This window comes from Astyanax mexicanus, chromosome 3, assembly GCF_023375975.1.
Source record: "Astyanax mexicanus isolate ESR-SI-001 chromosome 3, AstMex3_surface, whole genome shotgun sequence".
NCBI classification, from domain to species: Eukaryota; Metazoa; Chordata; class Actinopteri; order Characiformes; family Acestrorhamphidae; genus Astyanax; species Astyanax mexicanus.
In genome coordinates, this window is record NC_064410.1 from 50,108,845 (window position 1) to 50,129,091 (window position 20,247).

The 20,247-nt window shown below is 39.6% G+C and overlaps 1 protein-coding gene across 40 annotated transcripts in view; it reads left to right on the forward strand.

Moving 5' to 3' along the window:
• The window catches only part of clasp2 (cytoplasmic linker associated protein 2), a 68,324-nt gene that overhangs the window by 22,657 nt on the left and 25,420 nt on the right, over positions 1–20,247 (forward strand). For 25 of the 40 annotated variants that reach the window (XM_049475435.1, XM_022683253.2, XM_022683264.2 and 22 more), the window contains 12 exons: positions 5,588–5,734; positions 9,527–9,603; positions 13,042–13,134; positions 14,802–14,947; positions 15,117–15,252; positions 16,271–16,341; positions 16,472–16,531; positions 17,381–17,458; positions 17,563–17,730; positions 18,381–18,421; positions 18,548–18,712; positions 19,008–19,028. In XM_049475435.1, coding sequence (XP_049331392.1) covers positions 5,588–5,734; positions 9,527–9,603; positions 13,042–13,134; positions 14,802–14,947; positions 15,117–15,252; positions 16,271–16,341; positions 16,472–16,531; positions 17,381–17,458; positions 17,563–17,730; positions 18,381–18,421; positions 18,548–18,712; positions 19,008–19,028 — 1,203 coding nt within the window. Of the gene's footprint in view, positions 1–943; positions 1,033–3,929; positions 4,143–5,587; positions 5,735–9,526; positions 9,604–13,041; positions 13,135–14,801; positions 14,948–15,116; positions 15,253–16,270; positions 16,342–16,471; positions 16,532–17,380; positions 17,459–17,562; positions 17,731–18,380; positions 18,422–18,547; positions 18,713–19,007; positions 19,029–20,247 lie in introns of those variants that run through there. The other 15 variants (XM_049475431.1, XM_049475441.1, XM_049475443.1 and 12 more) reach the window with 4 other exon arrangements.

The following is a 20,247-nucleotide window of genomic DNA, read 5'->3' on the forward strand; positions in this document are numbered from 1 at the left end:
GATTGATGGCATGCCAGGTTGTAGTGTGCTCCATCAGTTCTACAGGGAAACTGATCAGTACTGGTGACTGGCTTTGCAGCAATCTGTGAGATAAGTGCTGTATAACGTGATGTTTTATGATGATGAATTATGTTTTATGGAAATTGGCGATGCACAGAGGTACAATTTATGCTTAAAAGTGAAATCAAGACATATTCCCTTGTTTTTCTCTCTTTTTATCAATATTGCTTATCATCTATTCCTTTTTCATTTTGTCATTAAATTAAAACCACTGACAGGACAAAAAAATAGATAATAGCACCTGTCAAGGGGTGGCATATATATAGTAGGAGGCCCCACTTCACAACTAAGTTGCAGTTAAAGGATCTGCTGCTAACATCTTAGTGTCAGATACCACATGACCTATTTAGAGGTCAAATGTTTTAGTGTCACAAATGCAGGTGGTTTAAATGTAATGTTAGGATTGATCAGTGTAGAAATATCAGTATGTGACTGACTGAATTGTAGTGAAATTCCTTATAATGAAAATGTGTTTCACAGTAGACAGCAGACTGAATTGAGTGGAATCAAAAGCTTTTTTTTGGTCCTTAAGGCATGGGGAAGTGTTCATTTAATTTGTTTAAAAAACAATTGGATAACCCCAGTTTGTAAAAGTAAAAGTAATGTCTGTAAAGTTAATACTGGTGCTTTGTGCTTATTTTTATTGCAAAAATCTCTGCTCTGTTTGTATTTTAATACTAAAATTGTAAGGATTATTATTATTATTATTTTATAAGTAGCTGGTAGCACTTCTGCATGGGTCTTAATGTTTTGGATAGAGCTGAAAAGGCGTAGTTATTTGGTAAACTTGCCCAGTACGCTGCGTTTGGGGGAGAGGGTTAGAGAGAGCTGTGCCTGTCACTGCTTTCCCCTGACACAACGTGACGGAGAGAGAGGGAGTGAGAGAGAGAGGGGAAAAGAGGACGAGTGAGAGAGTGAAAGAGCCTGTTCTCAGCAGCAGTGCAGCCATGGCAGTTGGAGACGATGGAGATGGTGAGTTTGTGTGTTTGTTTTCGGAATTTGTAAAAATGGGCAGTTTATACATTTTCCGTCGTGTTGGCTGTTTCTGTGCGTGTAGACGTCAACATGTTTAGAGCATATGGCTGTAAAGTGCACAAAGCAGCTTAGTGACAGAGCGAGAGCGGGACAGTGGAATAGCAGAGAGTGTTCGCCGGGGCTCTTAGTGGGGCTTCTTTCTGGAGCGAAAGCTCGTTCTGATTTTTCTGGGTTTGTCATTTAGAAAGTCCTAAAGACACTCAGTGCTTATTTTTAGCTGAACAGAGCTGGTTATTGATCTAAGAATAATTTGGCTTAGTGTGTGTGCGTGTGCTATGTGTGTGTGTGTGTGTGTAAGTAAGTAAGAGTGTGTAGTAGACATGTTGGTTTCTGCATCACTGAGTCTCATCCCTGCAGAGAAAAGCATGACCCGGTTTTCAGGCCATCCTCTGTTTCTTACACTATCTGGGAAATGGAGCCTCTTGTATGCGTGCGTTTGTGGGTTTGTAGGTTTTAGACTGGTATGTTACACATGTTGACACTTGGGCTTTAAAAAGCTTTACTGTGTGTGTGTGCTTCTTGGCAGATGACCTCACTTCCTCTGTCTAATCCTTCTAAACAGATCAGATTATATTGCCAATTAAGTTACCAGGCAAGCAGTGGAGCTCAGTCATTCAGCATGGTCTACAAAACACACTCAGAATTAAAGGAATATCAGCAAAACGGTTATTTCTTCATATAATAGTGAAAATATATATGCAAATTAGAGCTGAGCAATGTATCATACATTTCAATATATTCAGAACCCTTTGGTGCAAGATATAAAAAAAAATGACCATATTGTAATATCGCACCTGCTTTGAAGATTAGCATGTTAGTTATTTCAAAAAAATATCTTGCATTGGTAGTTTATGTGGAAATGTTTAGGTTTCTGGAAGAAACAACCACAGAGTGCAATATTGTGCTAATTATGTTGTAGAAACTTCGCAATTAAAGTAGCAGCATGAGGACGTTATTTTACCATCTCATACAACATAATTCAGTTTGCTTAATCAATACTTACTGTTGTTTTACTGTTATATTTAGGTTTTCGCCATGTTTATCATATTGTACATTGCCATTTCTCTCAAACATTAAAATTATATTCTTTATCATATTCCCCAGATTTAATGCAAATTTGACGCACTATATGGGACAACTGCTCATTCATTCTTTTTGAAGTCAAGTGTTTTTTACATTTTTTGAAGTTTATTCTGCTTTTATAGGAGTAACTGTCTCTAATGTCAGTAAAATGCCATCTACAATATTTTGGAGCATTGCTATGAGAATCTGGTTGCATTTAGCAGTTAGTGCTGCTGTTAGTGCTGTTAATGAATTCAGGATGTTGGATGATCACCATCCTAACTCATTCACAACTCCCCAACTTACTCCAAAATTATTGGATGGGTCAGCATCAGTTCCACGTCTCCGTATCTTAATGCTGGGGGTGTTTATAGCCAATGGCTGGATGATGCAATGCATTAGGCATGGTTCCCCACATGTTTAGTTCTATTCTGCTGGCAGAACTTTTCTACAAGTACTAGACAAGCTCTGTTCATGTCCAATTGCACATTTCTCTAAGCAATGGGAGCAGCCAAAGTAGCTGAACGTTTTTATGTATTCTTTATTTATTTTAGTTGTTTTATGCATTTTGAATACTTACATACTCTTATGTGTAATGTTTAATGTTTCTATATTTAGTAAATGGCTTAAACTGATCATAAGTTGATGGTAATATAGTTCCTAGCAATCACTTATGGGATAATTATCCAAACAAAAACAGTTATGCTGACACGCATAATATATGAGTTTAGTGACCTTAGTTGAACTCTTCATTTCCAGCTGTAAATTTGCTGAACAGTAAAATCAGAGCAGTTATAATGTCCATGCTGCTTTGTAAGTCTACCACAGGGGATGTGGGCTCCCCTCGTTGCGATGGAAACGGCCTTTAGAGAGGAGCCCCCTCCCCTCCCGTTCTTTCCGCTTTTCTTCCTCCCTTATTCTCTCCCCTCTTCACCCTATCCACACTTTCTTGTCCTCTCACCCTCCTTTTAATCACCCTCTTCCTCTCTCCCTCTCGCTCCCTGTGCCTTAGGTTGTCTTTATGTGGTCTGTTTGGACACGCCCACCAGTAGAAACAAAGGCAGATTATGCTTGTATGCTAATAATGCTAATGTGCTAGCCTGACACACACTGAGGCTTTTCATGGGCCGCTGGTGGGATCAGCATCCGTAATGTTGACAGCCCTTGGCTTGGTAATAATAGGGTCACACTTTCCCATCTCCCTCTCTCTCTCTCTCTCTCTTTTTCTCCCTCCCTCTCTCTCCCTCCTTCACTCTCTCCCTCCCTCAGTCTCTCCCTCCCCTCACACACACACACACACACAAGCACTAACACACAAAAGCACAAACACACACACTCATACAAAAGGCAGTGTCTCATCTGTGGGTAGGGGAGTGGCTCACAGTCTCTGTCATGCTGTTGTTGTCTTTTTTTTTTTTTTTGTAAATTCATTAGTATAGCCTGTGTATGTACTTCTGGGTAAGTGTGTGTGGGTGTGTGACGTGAGCCTACATGTGTGTACGTGTGTGATGCTAATTAGCTTAGCCTTAGCTTAGCTTCTCCAGACCAAAAGCAATACTCTCATTTGCATTCGAGAAGCATCCTTAAATCTCCACACTGACTGGCTGCTAAAAGATGATGTCATCACTCTTCTGATTGGCTCTGAGAGCACCTTGCGAAGGAGGGTTGAAGGGACAGGAGGAAGAGAGGAATAACGGAGGAGGGAGAGAGGGAAGGAGGGAGGGAGGAGGTGTAACAGAGAGAGGGAGAGAGAGAGAGAGAGAAAGAGAGAGAAGATGCCGACAGGCTGCAGGGTGGTGGTTCCTTAGCATCACGCCGTGTCCTCTGTGGACGACTTTTTGTGCCTGTGAGACCTGTTATCATGTGAACGGCAGCCTGGGCGGTGCCTCGGATCTTAGAGGAAGAGAGAAAGAGGGAGTGAGGGAGCGAGTGGTGGTGCCCACCGTCAGGCATGCAGCGCCTCATCTGCAAACGCATCTGTGACTGTGAGTGAGTGAATAAGCATTCGGTGCACCTTCTGGGTGTGTATCTGTATGAATGTACGAACACCCAGTAGTAGTGAAGGCCGGCCTGAGTGTGTATTGATCCTGCATGTGGAATAGGGTGTTGTTCAGCCTGTGCTTCTACTGAAATCTTTCTTTTTCTCCTCCAGAGCTAGAAGCACTGGTTTTCAGAGCTACAGGATGCCAGGCTTCAGCTAGCTATCTGTGTGTTTGGCTGGCACAGGCTGTGTGTGTTGGTGTGTGGGTGGATGTGGGGGTTGTTTTGAGAAATAGAGGCAGTTGTCTTTGTTTAGCTCTGTGTGAATATCAGTGTGAAGTGTGTTAATAAGCAGCCTTTGTTGCTTTAATAAAGGCCTAGACTAGGAATTGACCATGGCTGTTCTGCCATCCCTGTGTTTGTTCTGCAGTCATCAATAAAGCCTTAGTATTATTGATTATTTTGCCCTTGATTTTTAAATTCATTATGTGTTTCAATAGTTGTTTGACTATCGAATGTCCAAGCAGAAAACATATGGAGATCATGTAAAAAATATATAAAGTTATAGCTATATATATTTTTTATTCCTTTTAAATAACTAAACCACAGATGAAGCAAATGGTTTAGCAATGCCACAGTTTTACAGTATATTACTTCATTTCAAACAAGTTGGAATCAGACTAGTAATATAAAGACTATTGTGTATAAACAAGCCTTGATAAACAAGTCTTTGATAATAATTCAAATTTTCCGCAGGGTTGCAATCGTTTAGCTAGGTATGGTCTTCTTCTGTGGTCATCTGGTTAAATTTCCCAGTTTTGCACTGGTTTTCAAAATATAAGCCTCCAATAGCCGAGTAATTAAAGCAAGGTGCCCGAACAATATAATAATTATAATATAATAAGTCTTTTGGCAAGTCTGCTTATTTGCTGCCATTCATCACATGATTGGGCATCACATGATTCCAACTAATGTAAGGTGGTTTTCTACTAGGTCTGTCACAATAACTTATTTTTAAGAATAATTATTGTCAATTTTGCGGTATCTAAGTAAACACTATGGGCAGTGTAGAAGTCTGCAAAAGTTTTTTTTTTTTTTTTAAGTCAGGCCTTCTTACAACTTACAATTAGTTTATTCTAAGTTGACAAAAAGAAGCCTTTTGACTACATCTGTCACATTAACAACCTTTTTACACATGGATTTTTTTTATCCAAATATAATCCTGATACTCAAGACTAGGTATAATTAGTGTCATACATTATGAAATAATGATAATGTGTGTTTTCTGTGTAAAGTCAATGTCCTGGAACGTGTTGTCTTATTTTTTTTTTAAGTCTCTTCAACTGAATTAGTCTCAGCTTGGTTTTGATTAAGGTTATCTTGTATATAATGTACTATGGCTGCATTTTCTGTTTAGTTGTGTAATAATTCCTGTTCTTTTCTCTTTCAGATCGCAGCTTCGATGACGATGACTCGGTGGACGGAAGCCGGCCCTCCTCGGCTCAGGCAACTTTCAGAGTGCCGAAAGTGCCGAAGAAACCTGCGGAGTCGGCCAGCAGCTCCAGGAGACCCAGCGCTACAGGAGCTGCCAAAACGGGTAAGCAGCAGAGTTTCCATATCGCACTCACAGTGATGAGCTGGGGAGGCTGTGGCTCAGGAGTTTGTGCCAAGACTGTAAATGCCATAACTGACAGGGGACTGAAGGCCCAGCTGAGCCATGCTCCTGTCATTCTGCTGATGGGTCCTTCACTGAAACCCCTAAATCTTTCCAGGTTTAAATATTGATTTAAGTGTAGTTTGTGCTTTATGAGCTGTTTTAGTTCAGCAACAGGTCGTACTGTCTCTGTAGGAAAGCCAAAATGTCTGTTTATTTTTCCTAAAAAGTCTGTTATTTTACACAGTGATATAATGCATATGGTATGTTGTGGGAGAAGGACAGCTCATACTTTTAGCAAAGAAAAAAAATCCCTTCAGTTCTGGTAGTATCACATTATTTGTTCTTGGGTCAGCTAGCTGCACAACACTAAATACAGCTGGTAACCACTTCTTTCTAAGACTTCTAATGCTAGAGACCAGATATGGCAGATATGGTATTTAGTACATGGATAAACAGTTCTATGTATGATGGATGAATAATTCTGTTCCATTAATGGTGTAACAATATATATTCTAGTTTAAAACTTTGTTTTATATTGAGGGATATTATCATTTAAGTTCTGAGTAAGAAGGCTTAATTGTTGTTTTAATCATAAATTAAGTTCACAGTAAATCAACATGCATCGTTGGCACCCTAAAGAGACTGGACCGTCCAGCACTAAAACAGTGCTGAACATCTTTTATGGAATCAGTGCCACTTAGTAACAGCATGTGGGTGGAGCCTATCTGGGTAGTGGGCCTGGGTGGGTAGCAGTTTGTAAATTGTAGGCCTTATTTTTTATTTTTGTTGACTATAAAGATTGCTGTGTAGAATCTAGACATTGTTAATGAGAATATAACAATTATATATCAGAAGTTGAGTAAAAAGATGTTATGAAACCGCATATTGTATGGATCTTTACACCCCAATCACAATTTAAGCTGGTGTATGTACTTGTTTGTTATAGAAATCTGCAAATCCAACAGGAGAATCCTGTACTGTTGTATAGTTGATTGGCAGTGTTTGTCATCATAAGTGTTTGTGCTATAGTGTCTCAGTGGACACGGCGGAAGTGGCAGAAGCTGATACTCTGCTTCCAATAGTAACTGCAGATAACTCAACAGCACATCCCTGCAGAGCTACTAATGGTGACAAGCAGTTTCATCAAAACGTCCATGGTGCACCAGTGCCACTACAGTTACAGTAAAACCAGCAGATATTCCAGAGTATGCTGAGCGCTCTAGAGAATAAAGAACAAGAGTAATAGATAAGAGAGAGTTTTCATTATTATTCATTATTAGGGACGTTTCAGAGGCAATCAGGGCAGAAACACTCTGCAGCATGGTTAAAGAAAATAAATTTTCTCTGTCTTTTTCTTATAAAACCAAATTTAGAGGTGCTATGAAATTTTAGACTTGCTAAGAGACCAGTGAGAGTTGATGATGCTTTTCTGTAGTAATTAGTGATTTGTTAAAGACAAATTAATTTATATTTAGTTTTTCTATACAGATTAGCTGCAGAAGTGCTGTTTAAAAGTCAGACACACTCATTTAAAATATTTCAAAGGAGATCAGATTTTAAATGACGTCATCCCAGATTTGAGCCTGTCCAATAGCAGGAGAGGGGAGGAAGAATTTCCTAATGGACGGTTTTCACCTTTGTACTAATTAAGAAATCCTGCTTTGTGAAATACCCCCAGTAGACCACCAAGACCTATCACATTTGATTAAGTCTGCTTAAAGTTTGTATTTTTTAAGAGAGAACAAATCTACATAATGTTCTCTGCTATTTTACTGGTTTAAAAAAAGAACTTAGTACTTAATGCCTGTTTTGACTGGAAACAGTGAACAGTAATGTGAAGTGTCTTTATTGATGTTCAGTACATTTAAAGACCACTATAGGCCACCTATAGTCAAGAAAAAAAAAACATCTAAAGTGGCCGATATGAGTTCTTACAAGTAAAAGCATGGGAGTCTTTCTGAAAATATCTGTTCATTTAAACAGCCTAAATAAATAAAAAATCTACAATCTTATTGCCACACATACTCAGTATATTGTAAATTATGGTCAGTGGTCAGCTCTGGGTATTTCTCCAGCATTTGTGTGCTTGTCTTGCCTGTGGAATACCCTAGTGGCTTTATGGCCGTAAGCCTGCATGCTTTTAAACAGTAAGACAGTAAGATGCCAAGAGTATTGCCTTACAGCATTCTGATTGAATTTAATTGTTTATTTTTTTACCTAGGAAGATATCTTAAAAATTTTGATTTTTTATGCATTAGTTTCATTTCTTAAACATGCAAACTGAAATACACTGTTCTAAATTAAAAAAATATGCTGGAACTTAGGAATTGGATAGTTGTCATTCAGTATTTACCTAAACAATAGACATATGATGTTCTATATAATATTTTTCTTTTCTTTCTTCAGTGGCTTTTTAACAGTGGCATTGCACAATGTGAAATTAAAAGATTAGTTTGGATTGCACTGGTTGCAACAAAGACATACTTGTAATTATTTGTTATTCAGAGCTGACTGTGTCTTTTAATGACATGGGAAGAGGCAATCTCTGGGGTGCAAGCACTTTGCCCTCTTATAGAGCTGGTACAGAACAGTTGTTTTGCTGATGTCTTGAGACTTTCTTTTTTTTATAGTACTTGTTTAGAATAAAAAAGGTGATTTCAACACAATCTATGTATAGGTTAACTTATTAAATCAACAGTACTAAGCATTATATTTTAGTTGAATTGTCTTAGAATACACCAACATTTTCTTGTTAAAATTTCAGAAGTTTTCTCCCACAGACTTCTAGGTGATCTTTTCACTTTTTCTGATGCTCACAGGTTTTCATGTCTGATTTTTGAGTGTGGCTTGTACTCATGTACCGTAGCGGATATTGAGCTACAGAGATTCTCATGCTCAGAAAGCTTCTACAATTGAATAAAAGCCTTTTAGTCTGCAGCTGCTCTCCCTGTTCTCAGCAGTTTCAGCTGCGAGTGATGGTTTTGCTTACACTGAGTGGTTTTCTTTGTACTTCACTGAGGAGGAAACTGCCCGTCTTAACTTTACTGACACAGGATTCCCTCAGGTTTGATGAGCGAGGCCCTGAAGTCAGTGTTTGTTTATCTCACACACTTTAGCCCGTCCTCATGTGGGGATGCCCCTCCCCGCTCTCATCTCCACTCAGAGGCTGTCAGCCCTCAGGACGTGTGATAGACAGGTCTGTAATGTGCAGACAAGATGTCCATTACGTCTGGAAGTGTTTGCTGGCGCAGAGTTTTGGCACTGCTGCTCCAGTCGTGCTGGTAATCGGCATTGAAAATGCAGAAATATGGCGTTGGCTTAAATCAGATTATAGAGGATTATGCCTTTATTTGAAGTGTTTTACCCCACAAGTCATGTAACACATTGCAGCACATTACTGACAATGACAAAGACCTCCAACCCCCACACATACATAACACACACACAGGCGCACACACAGACGGGCACACACAGGACGAATCGAACCCCTCTCTGCTCATGCAGTGGTTGCCATGGCAACAGCTTAGTGTGCTCAGTTGCTACGGGAGATGGTCGCAACTGTCCGTCACTTCTCTCTGAGTAAACGTGATTCAGAAATGAGTGATTCTACCCGAAGCGATTCGCTCTTTTTCTCGGACACACAGACGTAAAATTCACAACTGCTGTTAGTTTTCTCTGTATGTGTCCCTCTCTGAGCTAAGTGCACTGATGTCGTCTGTGTTTTCTGTACAGGTGGGTCCAAAGAGGGAGCTGGAGCTGTGGATGAAGAGGACTTCATTAAAGCATTCACAGATGTTCCCACTGTTCAGGTGACCACCACACCCACACTCATATATACAATAACTTAATATAAATTAATAACTAACTAACAAGCGTGTATAGGCTGTCACGACAACGTTTTCATTTTTAAAACACTTAAAGCGATAGTCTGTAAGTTTTGAGGATTTTTTTTAATCGCTGTATATCTCACACTACATGACACAAGTCACCAGTGACCTGTAAAGTAGGTGTAGTGGTGTGCACACTTTACAGGTGACCACAGACAAAGCTTACACACAGTGACAAAGCACGCCTAATCTTAAATTCATATTACTGTCTAATATGTACATTTTGTAATACTGTCTAATATGTAAAAACTATTGCTTCTTTAAATTGGACATCCTTTTCTGCCTATTGGGTCCATACCTGCATGTGGCCAGCGAGAGGAGAAAAATGCTAGAAATATTAAATTATAGGCTCCACATCCCACACCCAGTGGCAAGCCTTTATCAATATTCACTGTTCTTTCAAAAAAGGAAAACAATAATAATACTTTATGGTTATATATAAATTTTTTTGAGAGGAAAACATTTGGATTTATCAAATATGAATTTGGAATTTTGAATCAGATGTTTTAAAGCAAGGAAGCACATATGACTGCAGGTAGGGCTGGGGCGACGCATCGACATAATCGACGTCATCGATTACAAAAATACATCGATTTGCATAACGTGCGTCGGCGCGTCGTAAACATGGCGGCGCCTGTGGAGAGTATTAGAGGTTAGATCGGGCCCAAAAATTCCAACTGGCTGTTTTCGGGCTGTTTTAATGAGCGAAATATGATCAGAATTATGTTAATTAACACGATAACATAGAAGCATAGAACTATTATTTAATTAAAATGATTTTTAAGAACAGCTAAACACAGTTCTGCAAGTCAAACGCGGAGGAGTTCACGTGCGAGAGAGAGAGAGAGAGAGAGAGAGAGAGAGAGAGATTTGCTTGTTCTACTCACAGGTGAAGGTTCTCTTTGATCTCCTCGTGCTCATAGTCTAGTCCCATTCATAATTCTGCAGCTCCCTCAGTGTTTTCTGCCGTATTTTGCGGCTAGCGCGAGCGCTTACAACTGACACCGCGGACCGCGAGGTGCCGCCGCGTTTGTGCCGAATCCGACTCTCTGCTGAATCTGACTCCCGCTTCGCGGACAGAATCGGCACAACACCCCCGCTGTAGAACTGCGGTAGTGAAAACAGCGCTTATAAATAAATTAGTTTAGTTTCACTTTCAGTTTTCGTTATTTTTTTTTTTTTAATAAAAATATAATTAAAAAACAGACGCCTACATCTCGGACTATTTTCTGGAGCCCGGGTCGGATTTACGGGCGGGCCTCGGGTCATGTCGGGTTCGGGCAGAGAATCTAAGCTCTAGAGAGCTTGGACTCCGGAGAGCAATCTCCAGCTACAAAAAAACGCCAGCGGGCATCTAAAGTTTGGGAGCATTTCACGCAAAAGGGCAACAATGTGGTCCTCTGCCATACGTGCAAAAGGAGCACTTGAAGCGCAAACATCCAGGAGCACTATGTCAACAGGGTCACACAGTAAGTTACCGTTTACATCAGGGTCTCCGCGGGTGTCCTTAAAAAGACTTAAGACTGTCTACCAAAGGTTTTAAACCTGCCACAGGCAGAAATTATACATTTTTGGTTTATATTTGTGCATGGCATTTCGCAGTTTCCAGAAACAGTAGCATTATTCATAAGTTCAGGTGTTTAGCTAAGCTAGCTGCCTTAAGTTATTTTAGCTAGCGCCGTCGGCGCTGCGGTGTCACACCGTTTTCTGTCACCGTCGGAATTTTGTGACCAGTGCTCACGGTTATGAGCGTTCATTGGCAAAACGGAAGCTTTCTATACCTACACCTTACCCTCAGCCCTAAACTGAACCGTTTTGGCCAGTCGGGGTAAACATTAGAAACGAACACGTTTCGAATCGGCCAGTGCACCGGTCTGCTGAGAACTACTTGCCAGTGGTCACAAAATCTAGCGGTCACAGAAAACAGTGCAACACACGGTTGTGGTGTATGGGAGCTTATCCATTTTTAGCGTTATAGATCTAAACAACGTGCTGTACATGTAAGTGATTATAAGTGTGGGGTTTGGTTTAGTAGGCTTGTGTTGTTGTTGTTGTTGTTATTATATATAAATATAGTAATTTATCGTTTGCTTTAAAACGTAAAATAATTATTTAAATATGTTTCTCAATGAATAGATTAGTCGACTAATCGAAAAAAATAATCGTTAGAATAATCGTTTAAAAAATAATCGTTAGGGACAGCCCTAACTGCAGGGGTGGCCTACCTGCATAATGTTGCCCAAAGGCAACAAATTAAAAAAATGAAATACTGTTTTAGTACGTTTACAACAAGAATATACTAAGAATATAAAGCTCCCGTTAGATTTGCTGCTTTGCCGGATGCGTTAAAACTGAACCAACCAATCAGAGCTGATCTCTGCTGAGCAACAGAGCTCTGTCATCATGTCTCTGGTCTAAACAAGGCTAATATGGTTTATACTGTGATCAAGCACACTGACTAAATTTGCAGAGTTTAAAGAAAATATATTTACAGAGCAGAGCTGGAAGACTGGGGAATGCCACATGTAACACGCCCCTTTATATAGCAGTTTTACAAAGTTTGTGTAGGTAAATCTTGGTCTGCATGCCCCACACAGAACCACACACTAACTCCTCTCTGACTGGTGAGCTCTCGTATAGAGTAGGGAATTAAAAGGCGAATAAAAAGGAGCAGAAAACAGATAGAAAAACTTAAAGAATGGAGATTTATGAGAGGCCGTGTTTACAAAAAAACACAGAAGGCAAATACATGACATAGTTGATGTGAAGGTTCTACTACATTAAAAATCATAGCAGTTTTTCCATCCACAAATGTCATAGTCCGTGTGAAAAGGCTTTTAATGTATAAACCGCACCAGCAAAAGCAATCGATCTGAGTAGTAAGACCAGGGGGGCCTGAATATATAGTGCAACACTGCTACCTAACGCTGTAACCACATTGTAAACACAACACAAATTTAACCTCTATCTGTTGCCAATCTTTAGATGTACATTGTTCAGTGAAATCAAGATTGCACATGTCACAATACTTCAATATATTAATATTTTCTTGCACCCTTAGTATGTTGTAGTGTTTCACACTACATTTATTAACTGTAGAGAATTACAGAATTAAAAATTATCAAGGCATTCACTGCAGCTTGCAGACAGACAAAATCATGGTGCTGAACTTTTCACACTACACAAGTCATAGCTAAAGGCAAGAGCTTGAGGGGGTTGTCGCTGATCTCAGAGACTTGTCTGTAACAGGAAAAATAAACCGGAGGTGAAATATCATGTAATGTGCACTCCGCATTGGTGAACTCTAACAGTGTATGTTGCTCTTTTGACCCTCTCATTTTTATTTTTTTTTCTCTGTAGATTTACTCCACGCGGGATCTGGAGGATAATCTGAACAAGATCCGAGAGATTTGCTCTGATGATAAACATGACTGGGATCAGAGAGCTATTGCTGTAAGTCTTACGCATCCCTACACATCTGAGGATTGATTTATCAACATTTTCCTATGAAAAAAAAAAACAGTTCATAATGAAAGTTCTTGGTATTGAGCGTTATTTACAGACTGTTCTTAACAAGAATTTTCTTCTTGTTTCTTACTCATATTGCATACAGATTTTTACACTCAGCAATGATTGCTTGAGATTTAAGATTTGTTCCATTTTGAAAGACGCCTTATATTATACTTCATTATAAGAGCAGGGCTGTGAACATTTTGGTTGTTTAAAAACACATCATTAATCAGACTTAGACTATTTGTTCTTAATTGCATAAGCACATTTTCTAATGTATGACTCATTACTTTCTTTGTCAGCTGTAATTGCTTTATTATCTAGGCTGTTTGTCATATAGCTTATCGAGGTCATGTTGCATTTTACATCTGACCGCAAATGATGCTGAATATTTTAGACATTTAAAATAAGCCTGCTTGCAAAATTCGATTTCTGAGAGCATCAAAGCATTATCAGTTTTATCAGTTAGTCCGGAAACACTTCACAGGACAAGAACTTAAATGCCGACACCTTGCCCACACTTTGAAAATGCAGCTTCCTTTTGTACAGACTGTTACATTAAACTCAGGGGTGAAATGGGTGACAAATATTCAAAGAATATTAAGTTCAAGAATGTTATTTTTGTCTTAAAAAAAAAATGTATATGGACAAAAGTGAGTCATTTTTGCATTCATTGTCTGCTCCAGAATCATGTGCTTTTATAGTTTTTAGAAAAAAATATTTTTTGGGGAATATTTTGTGAATCTGCTGCCTGGTTTTTAAAAGACTATGGGGATGTGTGGAAAGAAACATACAAATGCACTAATTTCCATGTTTAAACTCTGGCCCATTCACTGAATATTTTATTAAACTTTTATTAAACTTAACTATTAAAGAACCTAAATGTGTACTTCAAGTATCTATTTTTTTAATACTAAAAAATCTGTAGAATACACAGTTATCACTGCGTGTGACATGTGACACACTGCATTGCCTTGCCCTTCAATGCACTGTATGATCTTAAATTGTTATAGTAGCTTGCCACTGCTCCACCCTTTCAATATGGCCCACTGACGAGGACAATGGTAGGCAAGATGGTGGGTGGGACGTTTCTTTACATAGTGTGGCCATGTTCCCATGAGAATGTTTAAAGCAGGGTAGGAGTCTCAGGATGTATCACAAACAGAGAAGCAGGTCAGGCTGAGGCCAGGCATCTCTAAACTGTTGTAGATGTCTGTACATCTTGTTCACTGCTATAGGAGTTATGTGGCGCATACATATACAGCTCTGAAAAAAAAATAAGAGACCACTTAAAAATGTGAGTTTCTTTGATCTTACCAAATTGAAAACCTCTGGAATATAATCAAGAGGAAGATGGATGATCACAAGCCACCGAACCAAACTGAACTGCTTGAATTTTTGCAGCAGGAGTGGCATAAAGTTATCCAAAAACAGTGTGTAAGACTGGTGAAGGAGAACATGCCAAGATGCATGAAAACTGTAAATGAAAACCAGGGTTATTCCACCAAATATTCATTTCTGAACTCTTAAAACTTTATGAATATGAACATGTTTGCTTTGCTTTTCTTAACTATGTCTCAACTTGATCTTGTTCTTTCTTTCTCCTGCAGATGAAGAAGATCCGCTCTCTTCTGGTCGCCGGGGCGAACAACTACGACTGCTTCTTTCAGCACCTGCGGCTGCTGGATGGAGCGTTTAAGCTGTCAGCTAAAGACCTGCGCTCGCAGGTGGTGCGAGAGGCCTGCATCACTGTGGCGTGAGTGACAGATAGGCTGAGTGGACACACTGTTCTGTTAGCCACCTAATTAACTGTTTGAAAACTAGACTACATCAGAATATAGATTTAAAAGAAGGCATTTTTTTTTATTCTTGACCATTGTATTTAAAATAGTATTTTTTTAATATGTATGTGTGTTTTCTTTTAGACACCTCTCCACAGTGTTGGGGAATAAGTTTGATCATGGAGCAGAGGCCATTGTACCTGTGCTGTTCAACCTCATCCCCAACTGTGCCAAAGTGATGGCCTCTTCCGGCACGGCAGCTATTCGCATCATTATACGGGTAAAGGAAACCTGTGTTGAAATGCATCTTAAACTACTTTGCAAAAAAAAAATATATATATATATATATATATATATATTATTATTATTATTATTATTATTTAGAGATGTCTAGAAGTTTTAGGCACTTAAAAAAATACTTGGGAGGGCGCAGAGTGACATCAGCTGCCGGTGTTCAGTGGGAGCACAATTGGCCCTGCTCCCTCCGGGTTTGTAGATGGCGCTCTCTCCCCATCACGCTTAAAGGTGGGCGCCGGGCGGCATGAGGCATCTGTGAGCTGATGTATCAGAACCTAGCTGCTGTGCTTTCCTCCGAGCGCGCTAGCTGCTCAGGCAATGATTCATCTGCAGCAGCTCGAAAAAAGGGTGACTGACTTCACACGTGTCGGAGGAGGTGTGTGCTCATCCGCATCCTCCAAGGGTCTCCAAGGGTGATGGGGACAAAAGGGTGGGACAATTGGATAACCAAATTAGGAGAAAAGTTGGGGAAAATAAAAAATAAAATTAATAAAAAAATAATAATACTTTGGTAAAAAAATAAACAATAATAATAAAAAAAATACTATTTTAATAGTATATTAAGTAGTATTATTTATCAGTGGCATACATTTTTATAAAATGACAACAATGTCACTTAGTGTAACTATTCCAATTTCCACATAGTTTGGTAGAAATATAAATATCCTAAATATCATATAGGAATTTATCACTTAAGGCTTAAACCTTGTGTACTTAAGAATGGATTCTTCTACGAACCTTTTCTTGAAGTTTGGAAAGGTTCCTTCACAGTTTCAGATGGTGAACCTTCAGAAAACTCTTTCAGGATCTTTTAACATTGAGATCTGGTGAGCTACTTTTAATAACAACGCTTCCAGATTTCTTCTGCTCTTCTTGAGACAGTGTTCATTTCCATGATTCATGATTTTTTTTTCTTGTTGAGATATGTGTAAGACTGTCCCTTGTAGGGATTTTCTATGATTCGTTGTGTTCTAACGGAGTGTGTTTTTGTTTCTGTGCAGCACACACACGTGCCGCGGCTGATTCCTCTTATCACGGGGAACTGCACGTCAAAGTCTGTGTCTGTGAGAAGGTAATACATAAGCTCTACCTCAACACTGCAGCTCAGTGCTAATCTGATGCACACATGCTTACCTCTCTCTCTCTCTCTCTCTCTCTCTCTCTCTCTCTCTCTCTCTCTCTCTCTCTCTCTCTCTCTCTAGACGCTGTTATGAATTCCTGGACCTGCTGCTGCAGGAGTGGCAGACACACTCTCTAGAGAGGTATGAGAAGACATCCCACATTCTGCACAAGTTGTCAAGAGCTGTCAAACTAACAGTGGACCTGTTTAAACTGAGCTCTTTTAGCACCTAAACAGCTTTCATTCATTCATGCTACTTTAGGAAATGGTTGTTAACACATTGAACAAACTGAGCCAAGTGTAGATGTATTGGATTTTTAAAGCCACAGATGTAATCTTTTTAACTCTTCCTGACTGCATCAGTGTTTCATATTGCAGCATTTTGTTTTGGAGAAATAAATTGTATGAAGCAAAAGCTGCATTCAAGAGCTCCTATCAAATTTTGATTCATCGCCAGCCACAATTTTTCATTAGTGTGAAATGCAAAACTGCATAAATCACAATTCCTGTATTGCCAGGAGAGAATTTGAAAAATGATCCTTTCATTTCATGTAACACAGCTGCAAATTGGATGATGCCCAGAATGCCCAGAAGTGCATTTGTGTGGCTAGGACAGTAGATATGCCTTATCTTGATATTGTACATGAGAGATGAGACCTATTAATAGATACACTGCCATAATAGCCATTTCTCATTTTTTGCAAATAAATGCTCTAAATGTTTATTTGTAATTTGGGAGAAATGTTGTCTGTAGTTTATAGTATAAAACAACAATATTATTTTTACCTAAACATATACCTATAAATAGCAAAATCAGAGAAACTGATTCAGAAGTGGTCTCTTAATTTTTTTCAGAGTTTTATATTTATATTAATATACTGTAAACGTAGTTAGGCTAAATAAAAAAACTGTTTACTCATGTAATCTTTTTTTTTTGTCTGTGTGCATCATTATTTATATGCTCTCTATCTTTCTATTTATCGCTCTCTAGGCATGCTGCAGTTTTGGTGGATAGCATAAAGAAGGGTATCAGAGACGCAGACTCAGAGGCTCGAGTGGAGGCCAGAAAGTATGTGCTGCCTTCATGTACAGTATGATGTTATACACAGTAGAAATGATATCCACTTACTGGCTTTGGATTAATGTAACTGTATTGATTTCTTCTCCTCTCAGGGCATACTGGGGGCTGCGGGCACACTTCCCCGTCGAGGCGGAGTCTCTATATAACTCATTAGAATCATCATATCAGAGGACGCTCCAGTCGTGTCTAAAGAGCTCGGGCAGCGTCGCCTCACTGCCACAGTCTGACCGCTCTTCTTCCAGCTCTCAGGAGAGCCTTAAGTAAGAGACTTGCACACTCATGCTTATACCCTGCTGTACACGTCAGACAATGCATTACATGCTTTATTATAAGCTTTTATTATGGTCTTTACCCCTTTATTCATTTGGGAGCTTTTTTTTTCATTCTTTCAGCAAATAAGCACTGTGACTACTCATATATATATATATAACTTTACAAATACCTTATAGCTAGTAAAACCAATGTTCTACACTGACATGCCAAACATCATGGGATTCAAACAAGACCTAAAAAAGGATATATGATGCTTGGGACATTGTGGGGACATTTAGCATTCTTCCATCCACAGTACAGTACAGTAGAGTGGGTGGCAAGGATCGTGAGCTGCAGCATCTGGTTAGAATTGTCCATACAGACATAATCAAATCCTCATCCAATGCATGAGGTCTTTAAAAGGTGAAGTGCCGTATTTTTAGGTGAAAGATCACGGGACACATTGCTTTTTTTTCTGAAGACTTTTTCATGTTTTTTGTCTTTTCATTAAAGTTATTGATCATAATGTTCATGTTTTGGGAGGGAAAAATGATTTTATGTGATTCTCTTAGATTTTAAGCAGTTTATGGCCAGGTAGAGTAGTATGTGATGTTGGGTTTTGTTCTTATACATGTATTTTTTTTCTTTCTGTATCTAGTCGTCCATTGTCTTCAAAGTGGTCAGCTGCTCCAGGCAGAGGTGAGTTTTTAGCTTGAGAGCATTTAAGAAACATAAGCAATTTCCTTGCAAGTTTTTGGTGAGTGTATGATCTACTGTATGCCTGGTACCCAGAGTAATTTACCTGTGTGTGCATGTGTGTGTCAGTTCCAGCCAGCTCCAAGTCATCAGGATCCCCAGGCTCTCTACAGCGCTCTCGGAGTGATGTGGACGTGAATGCAGCTGCTGGCGCTAAGGCAAGACACAGCGGGCAGACAGGAGGGGCCGGACGCCTCACTACAGCACTGCCCCCGGGCTCATGCGCCTCACTAGGTAACTAGACAGACGCACAGTGAGAGAGCACCCAGCTGTATGTGTATAGAGTGGAGAAGTAGCCATATTGGATCAGCTGATAGCTGATAACCTCTCACCTGCTTCACACACCTGCACACATCTCTCTGGAGATCTTTTCCTTTCACTTAATCGTAATAAATGATCTGAAGAATGCCAGAATTCTTCTGTTTTCTTCTCCTGTCTGCATTTTCAAGTGTGCATTTGTGAGTGAACTCTTTCTTCTTCCTCTTTCTAACTGGTTTGCTGTGCTCCTTCTCTTTTCTCTGGCTTAAAGATGATTCTTCTGATAAGGATGGTAAGATCATCCGAGTTCATCCCATCCGGTCCCATTAGCTTGTCTGTTATTTCTGTCCGTTTCATCGTTCTCTGTGGTTTTCCTCACTTTCACACTTTCCCTCTCTTCATCTACTGATATTTGCTGGCTCTCCTGTCTGGGTGGCTTGCTTTAGGGACTCATCCCTAAAAACTGTCATACCCAACCCGTCCATATACACTCTTGCAAGTGGACACCAACGTTTGTACACTTAATGTACACTTATTGTCCACTACTTATTCATGATTGTGGTCTGTGTGAATGTTTTTGTTTTTATTTATTTATTTATTTATTTTTTTGGCTCAAAAGTATCTCAAAACTGTAAAACACATTCCCTTCTGCCCCCCATGGTGGTGTGGTGTAATGCTGCTGCGCTCTGCTGGTGAAGAGTGGTACTGCAGGCTCTGGCTTTAGACTGTAGCTGTGTTCCAAAGTCTAGGCTGCAGTTGAGGAAGGGCGGGTACTTAGTAGTGATGTTTTTTTTTCTCCCGTTTTCTCCCAGTTTACACAGCCAATTACCCAACCGGCTCATTAAGACTCCCCCTATTACTAGTAATGCCCAAACACCAGGAGGGTGAAGACTAGCACATGCCTCCTCTGATACATACATGTGAAGTCAGCCACCATTGCCGAGTAGCTTCACAACTTGTTTGGAGGAAAATGCAGCGACTCGGTTCTGATACTTTAGCTCACAGACGCCTTGTGCTGATAGATATCACCCTTTGAAGTGATGTGGGGAGAGAGTGCCATCTACCCACCCAGAGAGAGCAAGGTCGATTGTGCTCTTTCAGGGCTCCAGTAGCTGATGGCAAGCTTTATGAACAGGATTCGAACCGGTAAACCTTTCTTAGTAGCCTTTTGGTCACATGTAACAGTCTAGCAAAGCTTCATGATGAAGCCACAAGCAAATATTCTTTTTTCACTGCTTTATTTCTTTACACAGGTTAGTTGTCATTTTAAAATAAATATTCTTAATTTTTTGCTCAGATTCGTAGTGCTATGTTATTTTCTTCCTTTCACATTGTACATGCATAGTGCATTGTGGGTAACCCAGTACCATGATAGATTTATCAGTTGCTTCCTCCAAATCTTTCCAAACATTGGCTGAATTTCTGGATTGTATAGGAAGGCTCTTTAATTTAGAAACAGGCTTTTAATTTTGAAATGCAGCCCAGGCTTTGGAACGCAGTTTATAACCTGC